The 16,591-nt window shown below is 34.4% G+C and overlaps 1 protein-coding gene across 2 annotated transcripts in view; it reads left to right on the plus strand.

The window, feature by feature from the left end:
• The window catches only part of MRPL4 (mitochondrial ribosomal protein L4), a 684,921-nt gene that overhangs the window by 206,841 nt on the left and 461,489 nt on the right, over positions 1-16,591 (plus strand). For both annotated transcript variants that reach the window (XM_044083705.1, XM_044083787.1), the window contains exon 6: positions 11,339-11,445. In XM_044083705.1, coding sequence (XP_043939640.1) covers positions 11,339-11,445 — 107 coding nt within the window. The remainder of the gene's footprint in view (positions 1-11,338; positions 11,446-16,591) is intronic.

The following is a 16,591-nucleotide window of genomic DNA, read 5'->3' on the forward strand; positions in this document are numbered from 1 at the left end:
ATCTGGGAGATAGATTCACAGATAGATTCGAGTTGTCTACTGATGTACTATGTTCTTCATCTGTAAATATGTTGTAAGTAATTGCTATGTAAATTGTTAATCGCTATGTAATCCAGTGGAACTACTGTCTATTTTAACTGTGGAGCTTTTCTCCCCGGGCCTCTGCTGAAAATGGACCTACGTCCAGTCGGACACTCCCGGTCAACAAATATAAATAAATAAACAAATATAAATAAATAAATAAGATGTGTGTTGCTTGTTTATCAAATCTGTGTTGGGACAAATGTAAGTATTAAATCTAAACATTTGGTAGAGGCACTTACGCTTTCAAAAATTTAATGAAGACGAGTAGGTCATATGCTCTGTACATGCTTTTCCGTTTTAATGCCTACTGATTGTCAGTCGTCCGGCCCCCGCCGTCCATGTAGAACCCATTTGTTCCTCTACAATGCAAATCCCTAAAGCTGATAGAAAGGACCATCATCCATCTAGACAGCCATGGAGGCTTGTTTTACTGCACTACTGTATTAGACTTATCGTCTTTACATTTGTAGTAACTGATGCACTATTTTTATTTTCAGTTGTGTCATGCTGTTTTTTGAAAAATGTTCAGAAAAATATTTTTTTAGAAATTGCTTTATTTACAAGCTGTACTTGCACATTTGCCCTCCGAATAACATTTGCAGACATTTCACAGGCTATAGTTACATAACATAAGGGAATGTCATTTTTTCCCCCAAAATTTTTTTTTTAATTTTTCAAATACATTTGAATGAATTCCATAGTAGTTGTACATGACATCTTAAATAACTATGTACACTATTTACATTAGCCTGACACTATAACAGATCTTAATGTATACAATTACTTTATAAGTCCATTATCAGAGTGTGTGATCAGTTATTGTATAGTGTCAATCAGCAGTAAGACTTTTCCCTAAGGGTTGTTGGTAAATGGCTGTGGGTAAATTCTTAGTTCTTTAATTGTAATTTCCAATAATGCTGTGGTCGTCAGTAGGCTGTAGAAGTCTACCAAAGTTGGTATTGTGTTTGTATTCCATCTTCTTGTTGTACACTTCCTTGAAATTGCAAGTATAGTCCATACTAGATACATGTTTGACCTATTCAAATGAGGACCTTCATTCTCATTTAATAATACAAGAGCTTTAGTTAAATAAAATGATACATTAAATAAAGCTTGTAGAAAGTTATTAATACCATTCCAAAATGGCTTAATTTTAACACAATCAAAGAAAATGTGGTTCTAATCTACATTGTGTACTTGCTCACATCTCCAACATATTCCTTTTATGGAGGAACTAATTTTACTGATTTTATCTGGGGTTAAATGCTCTGTTCAAGCATTTCAAATTAAAAACTTTCCAGTATTGTGTAAAGGATGTATATTTTATCGATAATAAGATATTTGTTTTAATATTTTCAGTTAACTGTATTGTGTCATTTTGTTATATATTTCCAGTGTGAGGTTGTGGGTGTTGTTTTATAGTTTATCAATATTTTGTAAAATTTGTAAAATACTGTTTCCCATGTTAGAGTCATTATATATGATCTCATATATGTATTTCATAAATTTAGGTTTTTCTTTAAATGAATTGTTAATTATTCTACTTAATACTTGTTAATATGACAGAATACTCTGTAAAGTTAGCCAGTCTTGCTCTGGAATTTTGTATGTTGTTTTCATTACTTGCATATCTAAAACTTTTAGTTCTTTGATACATTGGAGCCAGCAAACAAATCCTTTCTATTCCCAGGAATTAATAATTTCTCTATTTATGTGGAAAGTTCTTTGTGACTATAAATTATGTTAAAAGATCAAACCAGATTTTTAAATCTATTTGCATTAATAATTTTCCTAAATGAGTCAATGTAATAATTAATCATACGAGTTTTAGTGGGTTTAGTTATGTTATATTGCATACTAATACATATGTGCCATGGCAAATTTTTGTTTGCAATTTTTTTTTTTGTAAATCAAATTCATTTATTGATATCACATTAATTCTTTCCAGAATAATTTGAACTTGCCGATCTGAAATTGTTTTAGACATTGATGCTTATATATGTTTCTATATCAGGAAAGTTTAATCCTCCATGTTTTCCATGGTCTGATATGATGTATTACAGCTATTCTGTTTCTTTTGGGCAACCATAAAATTGTATTAGGCATGAATTTATTTCTTTAAGTATATTCTTTTCTGGTAACAGTTGTATTGCCAAGGCTATGTATAGGATCTTGAGCAGTAAAACCATTTTTATTAACTGTAGTCTGTCTTCAAATGTTAATATTATTTAGTTCCATTTTCCCACAGATTTTAATTGTATTGATGATATTATTATAGTTTTTTTGAGACTAATTCATTAGTATCCTTGCATAACTCAATTCCTAGATATTTTAAGGTAGATTCTTGTTTCCCTATGATGTGATCCTCCTTGGTCTGCAGTTCTTTTTTTTATTTAAAAATAAAAATTTTGATTTATTGAAATAGAGTCCTGAAGTCATGTGAAATTTGTCAGTTAATATAGCTAATTCTTCTAATGTCTTACTCGTATTAGATAATGTTAGTAATATGTCATCGGCAAATAGCATTGAATTGTATTGTTCATAAACATCTATTCCTATGATTTTTATATAGTTACAAATTGAATCTGCCAATATTTCAGTAGCTAGAGCAAATAGAATCGGTGACATGGGAGATCCTTGTTTAGTACCTTTTGTTATATATATAGATTCAGAGGTAAAAGGCCCTAACATGACATTTGCTAAATTATTTGTATACATATTCTTCAGGAGATGAAGAAAGGATACAGAAAATTCAAATAGCATTAAGATTTTGAGTAAATAGTTCCAATTTAGGGAATCAAAGGCTTTCTCTATGTCTAAGCCAATTATGAGTTTCTTTATTTTTTTATTAACATAATCTGCAAGAGAAATTATCATTTTAATATTGTCAAATTATCCTTTTAATATTGTCATGTGTGTCTATGATGTATAAATCCAGTTTGATCATTCTTTATTGTTTTGGATAGTGGTATTTTCATTCTGTTAGTTAATATTGGCATAAATATCTTATATCAGTATTTAATAATGATGTAGGTCTATATGAGGTACAGAGGGTTGGGGATTTGTTTTCTTTTAGGATTGGTGTGATTAAAGAATATCTCCAAGAGGGTGGTATTAAAGCTTGTGACTGAATTCCTAATAGAGTTTTATGGAAGAGTGATAGTATCTTTGAAGGAAAAAGTTTATATATGTTCATAATTATGCCATCTATACCTGGAGCTTTATTGTTTTTACCCTTTTTTATTGTATCTGTAATTTCTTTGTAGGATATGGGTGCTTGCAGATCTAGTTTTCATTTTTCTGGTATTTTTTTATATTGGAACATTTTTCATCTAGATTTAATTGATTAATATGTATATTTTCTTTTTGGAAATGTTCCATATAGTGATTTCTATAGGCATTAAGAATGTCACCTATATCAGAGACATTTTTCCCTTTCTTTTCATAGAAGACATTGTTAACTTTTGATTGTATTTTGATTCTTGTGGATAAATTATGTAGATATTTGGGAGAAGTTAAGGTATTAATTTTTAGTTTTTCTAGAGCTAAACTAGTTTTGTGTTAGAATTTCATTTTATTTATTGTTTAATATTTATTTCTTTTTCATCACCAAATGATTAGATTTTTTTCTGCTTTTACTGACAAAAGTTTGCATTGTAGCTGTAATAATTCAGAATCCCATTCTCTGATTTTTTTTTTTATACCAAGTTAGGGTTTTACCATATATGTAAGCTTTTAATGAGTACCATAACATTATTTTATTTATCTCTGTGTTGTAATTAATATCTAAGAAGAACTGTAATTCAGATAATAACCAGGGTTTGAGCACTCTAATTTAGGTATATATGATGGAATTCTGGAGTTAAAGATTAATGCTTTGTACCCATTTTGAAGTTTTAGTATCAATGAACTGTGGTCTGAAAAGTGGCATGGAATGATTGAGAAATTAATGATTTTAGAGTGTAAGTCATGGGCAGCAATTATTTTATCAATTCTAGTTTGGATACCAAATCTGTGATCTTTGTGGGTAAACAACAAAGATTTATCTTTAAATTTGAAACTATCTACAAGATGAAGTGATTCTACCCACTTGTTTAAAGCTTTTGATACAGCAGATGTATGCAGTGGTCTTTTATTTGTAGTTTCAGAAATCTCAAATATTCATTTAAAATCTCCTCCTAATATTAAGTTGCCTTTATAATTATTGGAAGTGAAATCTAAGTGTTCCTGTTCCAGTGCCTGGGAACCAGTATAGATTCGCTAGGGCCCATATTCTGTTATTATATTACTAATGCCATAAGGCCTTCTTTTTCTTCATACTTATAAATGATTTCTGGGTTAATCAAATTTTTTTTCCATAAAATTGTTACCCTTTTTGTCTTTGTCTTAAGTGGATTGCGCCAATATCATTTATTCCTTAGGGTTCCATTTGTAATTGTCATTTGTTTTGAAATGAGTTTCTTGAAGGAAGACAGTTTGTGCTTTGTTCAGTTTTAAATTTTTCAGTAGATTTGATCTCTTGCTAGGATTGTTTAAGCCATTGGTATTTAAAGATAATAAAGTTAAATCCATCTTAGGTTATTTAGACTATGTATTTTTTGTTTTATTGTGACTATTAAATATTTTCCTCTGACAACTATAAAGTATATGTTTGAGCTTTTAAAGGAAATTATCAGTTTTATACTTTGAGTGTTTACCAATAAAGTAATATTTTGGTCATGCATACTAAAAATGTTTTTTGTGAAATAAATTTAAATCAATAAATGTTAACAAAACTATGATCCGTACTAGCCATGGAATGAAAGTCAGTCCTAATCTGATGGATAAACCTAAGTCCATCAGATTAGCATTTCTACCTTGACAATCCAGAACATCTGCACTTCATAAATTGAATTATCATATGGAGAATATTTGTAATAGGAATAAACTATATTTATATTATTTTGAACAGATTACTGTTGTAGATTAGACATAATTCTAATACAATATAAATGTCTACTTATTGTATAAGCAGTTAATATTTACATGAAAGATAGATGACAAGCAATTCAATCACAGTAAAGTAGGATGTATCGTATATAAAACCTCAGTAAAAGATTATAGCACACAGTTTAACATATTCACCCTTATTGATGAAGTCATTCAAAACTTATTACTTAATATAAATAGATGGTTGTTGTGGCTTTTTGGCTTTTCCCAGTTAGGGGTCGCCACAGCGGAACTCCGGTTCGCTAATGATTGGCAGTAGATGATTGGCAGTAGATTTTTACGTGCTGAGTTGCCAGCCCTGACGCACAACCTTCAACGAAGGTACGCCCATTCATGCATGTCACCACACAAGACGATCTGAGAATCGAACAGGATGTCTTACTGTGAGGCGACAACGCTACCGCAGCACCACCACCGCAGTTTACTTAATATAAATAGATGGTAATAATATTTATACCTAATGTTTATAATACAATGTATGTTACTGGATATATCAGAAGTTGTATTTCATTGTTTGCCAGCATTTAAGTAATCACTTTGTTGCTAACTTAAAGTATCAAGTTTGTTTTATGTGAACATTGATAAAAGGTGTATTTCAATTAGTGCATCCCCCCCCCATTTCCTACACATAAGGATTTTCATATCTGTCATTTCTTATTATAAAATGAGTGAAATTATAGGTTAAAAACAACAAATTCACTTATTGTGATTAATGATTACAAGTTCCCTTTCCATAGTCATAAGTTGCCATTTTATGGCATATACTGAAAGTTTTTCGATTTAAATGACAACATGCTATTTTTTATAATTAGCAAAGGTTAAACTGAGTGATTATTGTCAATTTAATACTATTTGTTCAGAATGTGATTGTTACATTCTGTGACATTCCTAGTTCAGGCTTCTATTGTTTCCCTTGAACAGCTTTGTCAGTTTGTCATGTATAAAACAGTCACGTAGGAAATTACTTAAGTATTATGTATGGTCAAGATGGGTTACAAGACCACAGTTCAGGTTAAAGCAGTTATATGACTTGTTATGCACATTTACTTATGAGAAAATCATCATGCTTCCCCTTGATGTTCAATGTAGTGTATGTCATTTATGACAAGTTAAGACAGTAGTGTTATACACAAGCCCATGTTATTAAACTAAGTGTCTATTGGCAGTTTAATACTATTTGTTCAGAATATGATTGCTACATGCTGTGACATTTCATGTTCAGGCTTCTGCTTCTCTTGAACAACTTTGTCAGTTTGATTTCATGTATACAAAATTAGTTACCTTGGTAACCGCTTAAGTATTTTATATGGTCAAGATGGGTTACAAAAACTACAATTCAAGTTAAAGGAATTACATGACTTGTTATGCATATTTACTTATATAAGAAAATCATAATGCTTCCCCTTGATGTTCAATGTAGTGTGTGTCATGCATGACAAGTTAAGACAGTAGTGTTGTACACAAGCCCATGTTATTTAAATCATGTCTTTAATATCTAAATTCAGCAGACTGCTTCATCTTATATGACAATTATTTTATGTCTAGATTTACTAAAATCATACATTACATAACTATTGTATGTATGTTTTTTTTGGGCTGTTGCTTGGTTATTTGAGAGAACACAAGCTGTAATGCTTATTCTTATTATTAGTTCCTTCCAAGCATGTTTCTACAGTCCATAGACTTCAAATTATGAGACCCTTCTAGTTTCTTATTTGTTTTAAGTATATTTTCATCCTTACATACACACACATCAGTACTTCAAACATGGGCAACAATGTCCATCCAGTTTTGCCAGAATACCATTTACTAGTTTGTGTGGTGTGTTTCCAGTCCGTTCTTAAAATATCCAAACCAATATTTGCTCTGTTCTATTTTACCAGCCTGTTCTATGCAGTGGCCACTCAACACAACTTCCATTCCCACAGATATTTCCACGAAGGAAATCGGATGACTCTTAAGCACTTCCCAGCAACCCCAAACACCCCTAGAATCAGCTATCCCCATATGCCCAGCAAGCACACCTCCCAGACCACTGCAAAGGGTATTGCACAAGACCAAGTGCTCTTAGTCTTTCACAATAACTCAGACTTCCACTCTTATGTAAGTCTTTAATGTGTTTGGACCAAAATACATTTTAAATATAAAACTGAGCTTATGTATATCAAGAATCAACTTAATGAGCTAAACAAAGTGTTGGGAGGCCATCAATATTTGTACACGTGGTTTAAAACAGCCCTTTTATTATATATAGTTTTTAAACCCAGAAACTTCAATTCCGAGAATCATCTCGGAGGCTCCCCAGAGCCGTTAAGCATTATCGTCACTCTATCTCCGTTACCATAGCAACCTGGGAGCATCTGTTTCTGTTAGTGTGTGTGTTTACTGCATACCAGAGGCTCGCGATGCACCTGAAGCAAAGATTCACTTCACTGCAACTTCAAGCTTAAATTCCCTCCCTTTCAGCGAGGCAGCAGCCAAGAAATGAACAGAGAGCAAACAGATCAAAAAACAGGAAAAAAAACTCCCCAACAAGAGATAACGCATTCTTCCAGCCTTCTCACCTCTCAGTCAGCAGATGTATAAGCAAACTATTCTCTGCCAAAATATCCCAAATCACAGTTTTATCCACAACCTTCCCCTGGATCCAGGCTAAAACAGCAACTCTCTATTCCTGATGCACAAGCATCAGTAAATCTTGTTCATAAGTCGCAACACACGGCTTCGCGGAGATGAAAACGGCAACTTACAACAGCTGCCAGACACAGCTGCATCCACACACACCATGTCAGGCTTAATCAAACAGCCCTTGAAGCTATGGTACCTGCCAGAATTGATATTAACTATATTTAGACAGAATAATAATGACATTTCTACTAGCTGCCAGGCATGGCTGCATCCACGCACACCATATTAGGATTGATCAAACAGCACTGGAAGCTATGATACCTGCCATAATTGAAATTAACTGTGTTTAGACAGAATAATAATGACATTTGTACTAACTGCCAGACACAGCTGCATCCATGCACATCATATCAGGATTGATCAAGCAGCACTCGTAGCTGTGACACCTGCCATCATTGATATTAACTATATTTAGACACAATAATGATGACATTTGTACTAAGAGCTTGCAACTATAACCAGGTTATACATGACATTTCTAAATCATACTTTAACTGAAGAAGGTATTAGTCTCCATGACAGCATTTTTTTTTCAAAACACTCAACTCTTACTATTATATATGATAATTTGTTACATTTGAGTCTGAACTCTGATGAATGGTACCTTGTTGAATTAATTAATTAATTACTTAAATTATAAGTGCAACAATGAAAAATGAACAAGATAAGTATTCATTGAGTTCAAGGAGGGGAATAGAAACTTCTATGTATTATATGTTGCTTTGTTTGGCTTATATATAATGTAAATAGTAACCCATTTTTGGCCTACCTTTGTTTGTGAAGAATTACTCGACTCTTTGAACATTCTGAATAAATCATTACTGTTTCTCAGTTGTTTTAAGAAACCCTCCTTTTTTTAAATAAAAACAGATGACAAGTGATGTACCATATCAGTTGATACTTTGAGAGATGTAGTTGTAAGAGTTATTTTTTGGGGACAGCTATCTTGGAATCAGTTTTTTGTTTATTCTTTCTAGCATCAGTCCAAGGATTTGTTTCTTTTATTCTTTTAAGAGTAGGGGCCAACCATTTCATTTCTTCTGAGATAGACACTATGTTGTTGATGTTTTATTTCAACAGTTTTGATTGTATTTCCTTGTCCAGAAATGAAAGAAATTGTATAAATATGGATCTAGGTGGAGTATTTGTTGAGTTAGAAGCAGGCTTCCTCCAAATTCAGGAATCCTGGTTAAGAATGAAATAATGTCTTCTCCAGTGTTTTCAGGCAGACCAAAGATCCTTATGGTGTTTCTCCTTTCCCTGTTTTGTAAGTAATCTATTTTGTTAAGCAGCCATGTATTCTGTTGAAGCAGAAATTCTTTTTTGGAATTCTTCATCTTTGTCTCCCTTCAGTATCATTAGAGAAGTCTCTATATTTGTTATTTTTGTATGGTGTTGCTGTAATAGTTCCTTAAGAGTATCAGTCTGTTTTTGATAATTTAATTTGAGGTTTTGTAAATCATTTTTAAAGCCATCCATCTTCAAAGGTCGTTCCTGTAAGGTAGATGTCATGAATTGCAGTTAATTTTTCAAAGCAGCATCTGGATGAGAATTCCTTGAGTTCATATTCAGTGGCTCAGTACATCTCCAAGTTACTTGACTGGAAAAGTTTTGTACATCTCCACCAAAATTGATATTTATGTAGTTTAGTAGTTTATCTGTAGATTTTTGACATTTTAAACTTGAAAATAGTAAAATGTTCCTATATTATACTAGTTTATGGAGCTCTCAAAATTCACTGCTCTCAGTTGGCTATCTAGGCTCCATCCCAGTGTCATTTTTTTATAATGCAGAAATCATTTCCATTCCAACTGAAAAGTGGTTGCTGCTGTATTCTTGATCTCCTTTGAAGACCATGTTGCTTTGTTTGTTTACAATGAAAGTATTTCAAAATTACCGTGATTATGAGACCGGATAGCCTGTACCAGTAGTATAGAGGGATAAAAACCTGACTACAGTCCAGACAAAACTGATTTCAGTTAGTGGCTTGAACAATTGACACAGAAAATAGAGGTAGTTGTACAAATACTGCTGTAAATAAAATAAATAATCTCAACTCCATCCAAAGCACTAAAAAAAATAAATAAATAAAATAAAAACTTTTATTCCCTGGCACTTAGGCTACTACCTTTCAGGAAGGAAACATTTTCCTTCTTGGTACTCTTTAGATGAGGTACCATGAATGTAACATTTTGTTTTAGTGTAGGAAGGATGTGAGGTGGGCTGCTTTAAGGGCCCAAGATGGGGCAGACTTAAGCCATGCTCCACTGTCCATTCACTTGAACTGATGTCAGCTTGCTGGGAAGATAGGTAGTACTAGGGACTGTTTACCAGCCACTGCAAACATGATGTCTGCTCGTACCATGGTACACATCTTCTAATGGGATCCGCACCTTTAAGTCCTAGTAATGAGCCATCGTAAGACTGATTTCCTGAGATGTTACAGGCACCCAATCAGTGTTAGGGTTGCATCAGGGGCATCGTGGCAAGAGAAATTTTGGGAGATCCAAGGATTTTGCAGGCATGGCAGCAAGGAAAACAGACAGTGATAAGTAGGACTAGGAAGAGGGTGGATAAATAAATAAAACAATGACACTATATATAGAATTGAAAATGTTTTTAACTGGGTGTTCTTCATTGTTTCCGCCAAATTTTAATTATATTTTCCTCCAGACTTTCTTTTTAACTAAGACTGATGGAAATAATCCTTTGTAGAAGATGGGTGTGTATTGAGTGTGAAATTTTCTTTCAGAATAGGTTCAAAGGGACTTACTAGGCTATTGATCAGTGAGGATCTTCAGAACCTAACCACACATTCCCATTTAACCCATTTTAAGTATGAATAACCAAGAGGCAAGATGAGCATTTACATGTTACTCTTATCGGTAAAGGGACAATGGTGCTTAAACCAGAGGTGAATTTGTAGTTACCCATTCATTTGTCCAGATTACGTTTTAAATAGTGTAAGAAATTTGCTTTATGTGGGGAGGAAGACTATTCCAAATAAGTGATGTTCTGTGTGATGCATATCTGTTCCTCCAACATGGTTTATTTATGTACCACAATAGCTTTAGATCTCTTGAGGTGATATTATGCCCCCAGTGGACTTGCAAATGTGCAACAAGTCTGACAGTATATGAACTGCTGAGGCAAAAATGTGTCTTTGTGACTTTAAAGATAAAAGTTGCCATATTCCTAAAATGTTCTAAAGTTATTTTCAGCTGAGGTCAAACTATTAAGAATTGCCAGAATTACAGGTCATTGTAATACTAAATTCTAGCTCAGACGTTACTATGTTCAATACTTTTCCAGCATATTGTTAATGTGACCCCTTTAAGTACTGAAGTCCTGGTCAGTATCAAGTGTCATACTGATCTTGAGGTGACATTTTTGTTTTGCAACTGAAAATAGTCAGTGGTACGATGAACATTTATGAGAACTCTATATAAATTGTCATGGTTTACATTAAGATGAAACATTTATTGAAAATGAAAATCCTTTTAAAGCAGAGCTGCTTATATGAGATAGGTCAGTATCCAGTATTTTTTTTTGTTTCATGTTTGCCTTTATATTTTAGGTGGTGTTGCTCATGGTCCTAGAGGCCCAACCAGTTATTACTATATGGTTCCAATGAAGGAGCGGGTACTGGGACTGAAGACCGCCCTTAGTGTAAAGCTGGCTCAGGTAAGTGATCACATATTGAATTAATCTACTGCATGCAGATTTCAAAGGTTCTTAGGTTCATTTGTCAAACTTCTAAACTAATGTTAACACTGCTCTGTGGTGTAGTGGAATAAGATGCTGCCTATGACGCAGACAACTAGAGACTGAGTAGCTGCTTTGAGACTGTAAGTGCTGTGTATGGAAGGTGAGGAGAAAAGATAGTGGCCAGTGTTGGCCAACCTTTACTTGAGGGAGGAACAGGTGGTTTTGGTCTACTGTGAGCTGCTGCTGCATTCATGGTATCAAAAATTGCCAGGACCACAGATATGGGCTTTAGTTATCCCACTCTGACAGTAGCCTCATTAGCATGTGAGTGGGGTCATGCATATACCTAAGGAAGGAGGTAGGAGGCCTCAGTGTGATGTGTGTGCTCACTTAAGCCACCACGGTCTGTGTCAGTGCCTTGTTAGAAATGCCGTCATTACCAGGAAGCCAGGGAATCATTTGTATTACCCAATGATGTGTTTGCAAATATGAGGTTGACAGTATTGGCTTTAGAAATAGGGAGGATTGTTTTATCCCACGCTACCTGAATATGTTTTCCATTCTGAAAGAATTGTTGGATTTTCTTCCTTAATTTTATTTATTGTTTCTCAACAACCATTTCAAATAATCGTTCAACAGGAACATAAATCCAATGAATAAAACATTTAAGATTGAGTACTGACATCTTATTTCTCCAGGAGGAGGACTGGTTCTGTGAAGAGATACTGTAGATAACTGTTAGGAGCACCGTAGGGCATGATGCTAAGTTGTCCTGTTAATCTTAAATGACCCCGCAGATAAGCATATTCCGGTATTAAAAAGAAGTATGGTTGATAGTTATATTCAGGGCTTTAGTTTGTTTCATTGGTCTTATAAACGGAAATTGACTTAAAATTCTGTAGGATATGATATAACAACAGGTAATCTCTTTTCATTTCTGCTAGATATAGTTCAATTGGTGGTTGATGCATTATTTTTATTTTTATCTTGTTAACTTCCAAGTAATAATCCTGTACTAGAGGTAATCGTGTTGGGCCAAGGTTCCAGAAACAAGTCAGATAACGGAGTATGATGGCTACCGTTTTTTTATCTGTATTTTCTGTAATGGCCACCACCACCCCCATTTAAACCCTTGATTTAGAGCCCCTGTACATAATTATGGACGTCTACTCTTCTGTCAGTAACCTGGTCAGATGAAGTGCCTCCATATTGATTATTAGTAGCTGGTGTGTCTGTGTGGTGTGTGTCTGTCTGTGCGCGTGTGTCTGTGTGTTCGTTCCCGTACCAGTGCTGGTTTTATAATATTATCACAAGTTCCTTTTTTCCCTTCAGTAGAACCATTTTTTAAATATTACGATTAATATATTTTAGTCAGTATTTAATACAGGAATTTGCCTGTACAAGGATAGGCAGCGTAGGTCTTTTAGGGATTGCTGGTAAGACTGCTTATTTTTATAGTAAGCGGACTTTTGTTTCCAGTAGTATATCATTAACTAAGCTGCAATATTTCTGTTGTTTTATTGCATCCTAGTTTCTATATCTATATTGGGAAGCCATCTGTTCTAAGGGATTTGCCTTGCAACCGTTTATCAGAGTATTTCCTATACAGAAATCTTGCCTACTAGATTTTGTGATAACTGGGGAAATTCAAGCGAGTCCAAATAATTTTTTGCTTCCTGTCTTTGAACTAACATTCGCAGTCCTCATGCATGGTGTCAAATATCACTGCTGGTGGGTCCCTAATACTAGCAAATGAAAAACAAAAAAGAAAAAAACACTCTGATCATGGTAAACTCTGTTTGACATGAAGAACTCGTGTAAAGTCTGTCCTCACAAATAGTATTTCTAGATAACACTATTTTCACCACCGTTGACAGTTAACATAATTTTGTCCACATTTCAAATGTTCTTAACAACATACACTGTATGCAACATTAATTCCCACATTTAACCCTTTAGCCTGACATGTATTGTCCTCAGTTCCTGCTGTTCTGTTTTGGTGGGACAAAGATAAACTTGGTAAGCACCATTCAGAAGTTCCTGGTGTGAGATCCAATTTTAACAGTACTTAAGGTTGCTTAACGAAAGCTTTTTAAGCACACCACAGGACTAGCAAATGAAAATAAGGCTCCAGGCTCCTTCCTTCGTTAAAATTCAAAGAGTTTTAATTGCTTTAAGCGCGGTCAGTAACAGTACACTTTTCGTCAGTATATAATAAACCAACTTCTTCAGAAGCAAAACAGTGCTTAACATAAGCACCAAGCTTAAATACTCAAATGTTCCCTAATACACTGAAAACCACCATTAATTAAGGTAATAAATAATAGTTTTCACCTGGTGGTAGTTGTCATGGTTACCCTCCCTGTAGGGCTAGCTTTACAAGCAGCCGAGAACAAAATTTTCTGTTCATATAGAGCCTTAATACTCTTTTCAGTTGTCGGGCTAAGAGTATTTAGCAATGGTGATAAACGATAATGTTGGTATTATGCAACGGACAAACCCTAACCATAATGAATCAAATTCAAGCATATGCCAAAATGCATTTTCGAAAAACAACATCATGTTCCATTGAATAAAAAAATAAAAAAATACATGAATGTATAAAAATTACTATTAAAACATTCAAATAAACCCACACAAGTTCAGTCACAGAATAGATTTAAATAAATTTAAATAACACCCGTATATAGCACGGTTGTTAAAACTCAACTCAATAGAGGCGGAACCAACACTGTGTTGATATGAAATACTTTTAAAGGTAGTATTAGAGCTAAAATATTAAAGGTATCAAAACTATTGTTAGGGGTTGAAACCTTTCTGAGTCGAGTACTGGCATTCAAACCCGTTCAACATCAACCCCTTTGTTAGCCATTAGTTGTAATAAAATACTCTCGTGGCTGCACACATATCGCCCTTAGTTTTAAGTGTAAATAATTCTCATGTTAAGAGAAAAGAATATGAATAAAAATCAAAAGAATAAGGAACCAATTGTCGAGTAGCCTAATTAAACACATGTCACCCAATTTTGAGACACGTTTGGAGAAACTAAACCCACGGACAGGCAATGAACCCAAGCCTTAAGGCTACACATTGTATTCATAGTACTTGGTCATTCATGCCTAATGGAAAGAAAGTAATTACTGTATCGGTAATTCTATATTTCATATTTTATATATATTATATAAATTACATATGTTTATATTTATTATATATATTATGTGTATTTTATATTTCATGGTCAAAACCTTTAATGTGTTTAATGAATATTTAAAATTAGTTGTAGTTATGTCATAGAAAAATTGGGCGTGCACGTCCCACAAAGATGAAATTAAATGTAGGTTGAAAATTGAAAGTCAAGAATTGGGAGTTAACAATGGAAATACTGGCCCTTTCCATTATTAATAGTGTTGCTCAACCACTTTTCAGTGACTAATTTTAAGTGCACGACCAATTAATAAAGTGACAACACAACCCCACTAAAGGTGTCGGGAGCCAATTCTCCCGGATTCCCACGAGTTCCCCCCATATATATAATAATCAGTAATAACCTTTGAAAATCTACGTTAGTCTTTCAATCAAATTTATCTGTCCAAGCTCTTTAGTTTGAGGATGCAGGCTATAGATGTCATTTCATTCAAGCCGGGTTTCTGGTTGGCGTTAGTTCTCAACTGCCATATCAATTCTTTTCTCTCCAGTTTAAGGGAGTCATAGCCTCCCCTAATGTCTCTAGTCTGTTGGTCAATGACTCTAAACCTGAATTGATGTCCTGCATTATCCAGCACATGCCTAGCTAGAGCATTGGTTAACCTTGCAGTCCTAATGCTGTATAAGTGTTCGTATATCCTTTCCCTCAGCCTTCTATCGGTTTTCCCGATGTAGAAGGCTGGGCAACAACAGCATTTAGCAAGGTAAACCACTAGCTTGCTGTTACAATCGAACTTGGAAAAGGATTTAAATTTGTAGTCCCCAATGGCAAACTTAACGCCCTCTTCAATCCAGTGGCAGTACTTACACATTTGGCACTTAAACATACCCAGTTTGGTCGTATACGGTTGCTTAGTGCCTTCCAGAAGTTCTTTTAAGTTCGGCCCTCTTTTATAAATAATTTTAGGTCTCATCGGGACTACATTGTGAAGGTCGTTGTCATTGGTCAGAAACTCCCAGTTTTTCAGTATTATGTTGTTAATTTTTATAGAATCAATACTGAAAGTGTAGCAAAAGCCACTATGAAAATCTGGGTTGGTCGAATTTCCAATTGCCCCTCCAGTTGAAACACCAACACTTGTTGGATCTCTGTTCAACAAAGGGACATAGATCTTCAAGTCCCTTTTGCGTTTAACCTCATCAGTGATCTCATTTAAAAGAGAACGCAGGTAAGCTCGTGCAAGAAAAAATTGAGTTAGGGTATGGCATTCATCTAGGAAATCTTCTTCCTTACTAGACATACGTGCCGCCCTAACAAGTTGTCCCTTGACAACGGATCTCTTTTGGTGTGCTGGATGGCAGCTCGAGTAATGCAACATAGAGTTGGAATAAGATTCCTTGCGATGTATTTTAGATGTCCACAACTTATTTTCAAAATCCTTACTTAAGTCAATGTCAAGGTAATCAATCCTGTTCGTGTTGTATTTGAACGTAAATGTAAGAAACTCAGTTGACTCGTTCAAAGTTGCCATCAAGCTTTCAAATTCCAGGGCAGTTCCTAGGTAAACCATAAAGATATCGTCAAGAAATCTGGTATAGAAACCTATTTTTGAGGTAACATAATCCACTGACAAGATGTTGTTCCTTTCCCAGTGGGCCATAACTAAATTAGCTATGCTTCCTCCACTAGGTGATCCCATGGCGACCCCAATTTTTTGATGGTATAGATCTCCATCGAACATTAGGTAGTTATATGAGAGGACTGTATCCATTAACTCACTTACTAGTTGAATTTCCTCATTGGGTGCCTCGAGTGACCTTAACATTGCCCCTACCCATTCAATGGCTATATCGTGGGGGATTGATGAATATAAATCTTTGACATCAGTTGTAGCAAGTAGACTTTCTGAGTTGAAACCAACTGAGGTCATTGCAACCAAAAAGGACCATGAGTCCTTGGTGATTTGCTTTTCCTTTT

This window comes from Protopterus annectens, chromosome 1.part0, assembly GCF_019279795.1.
Source record: "Protopterus annectens isolate FY-2018-M chromosome 1.part0, PAN1.0, whole genome shotgun sequence".
NCBI lineage: Eukaryota > Metazoa > Chordata > Ceratodontiformes > Protopteridae > Protopterus > Protopterus annectens.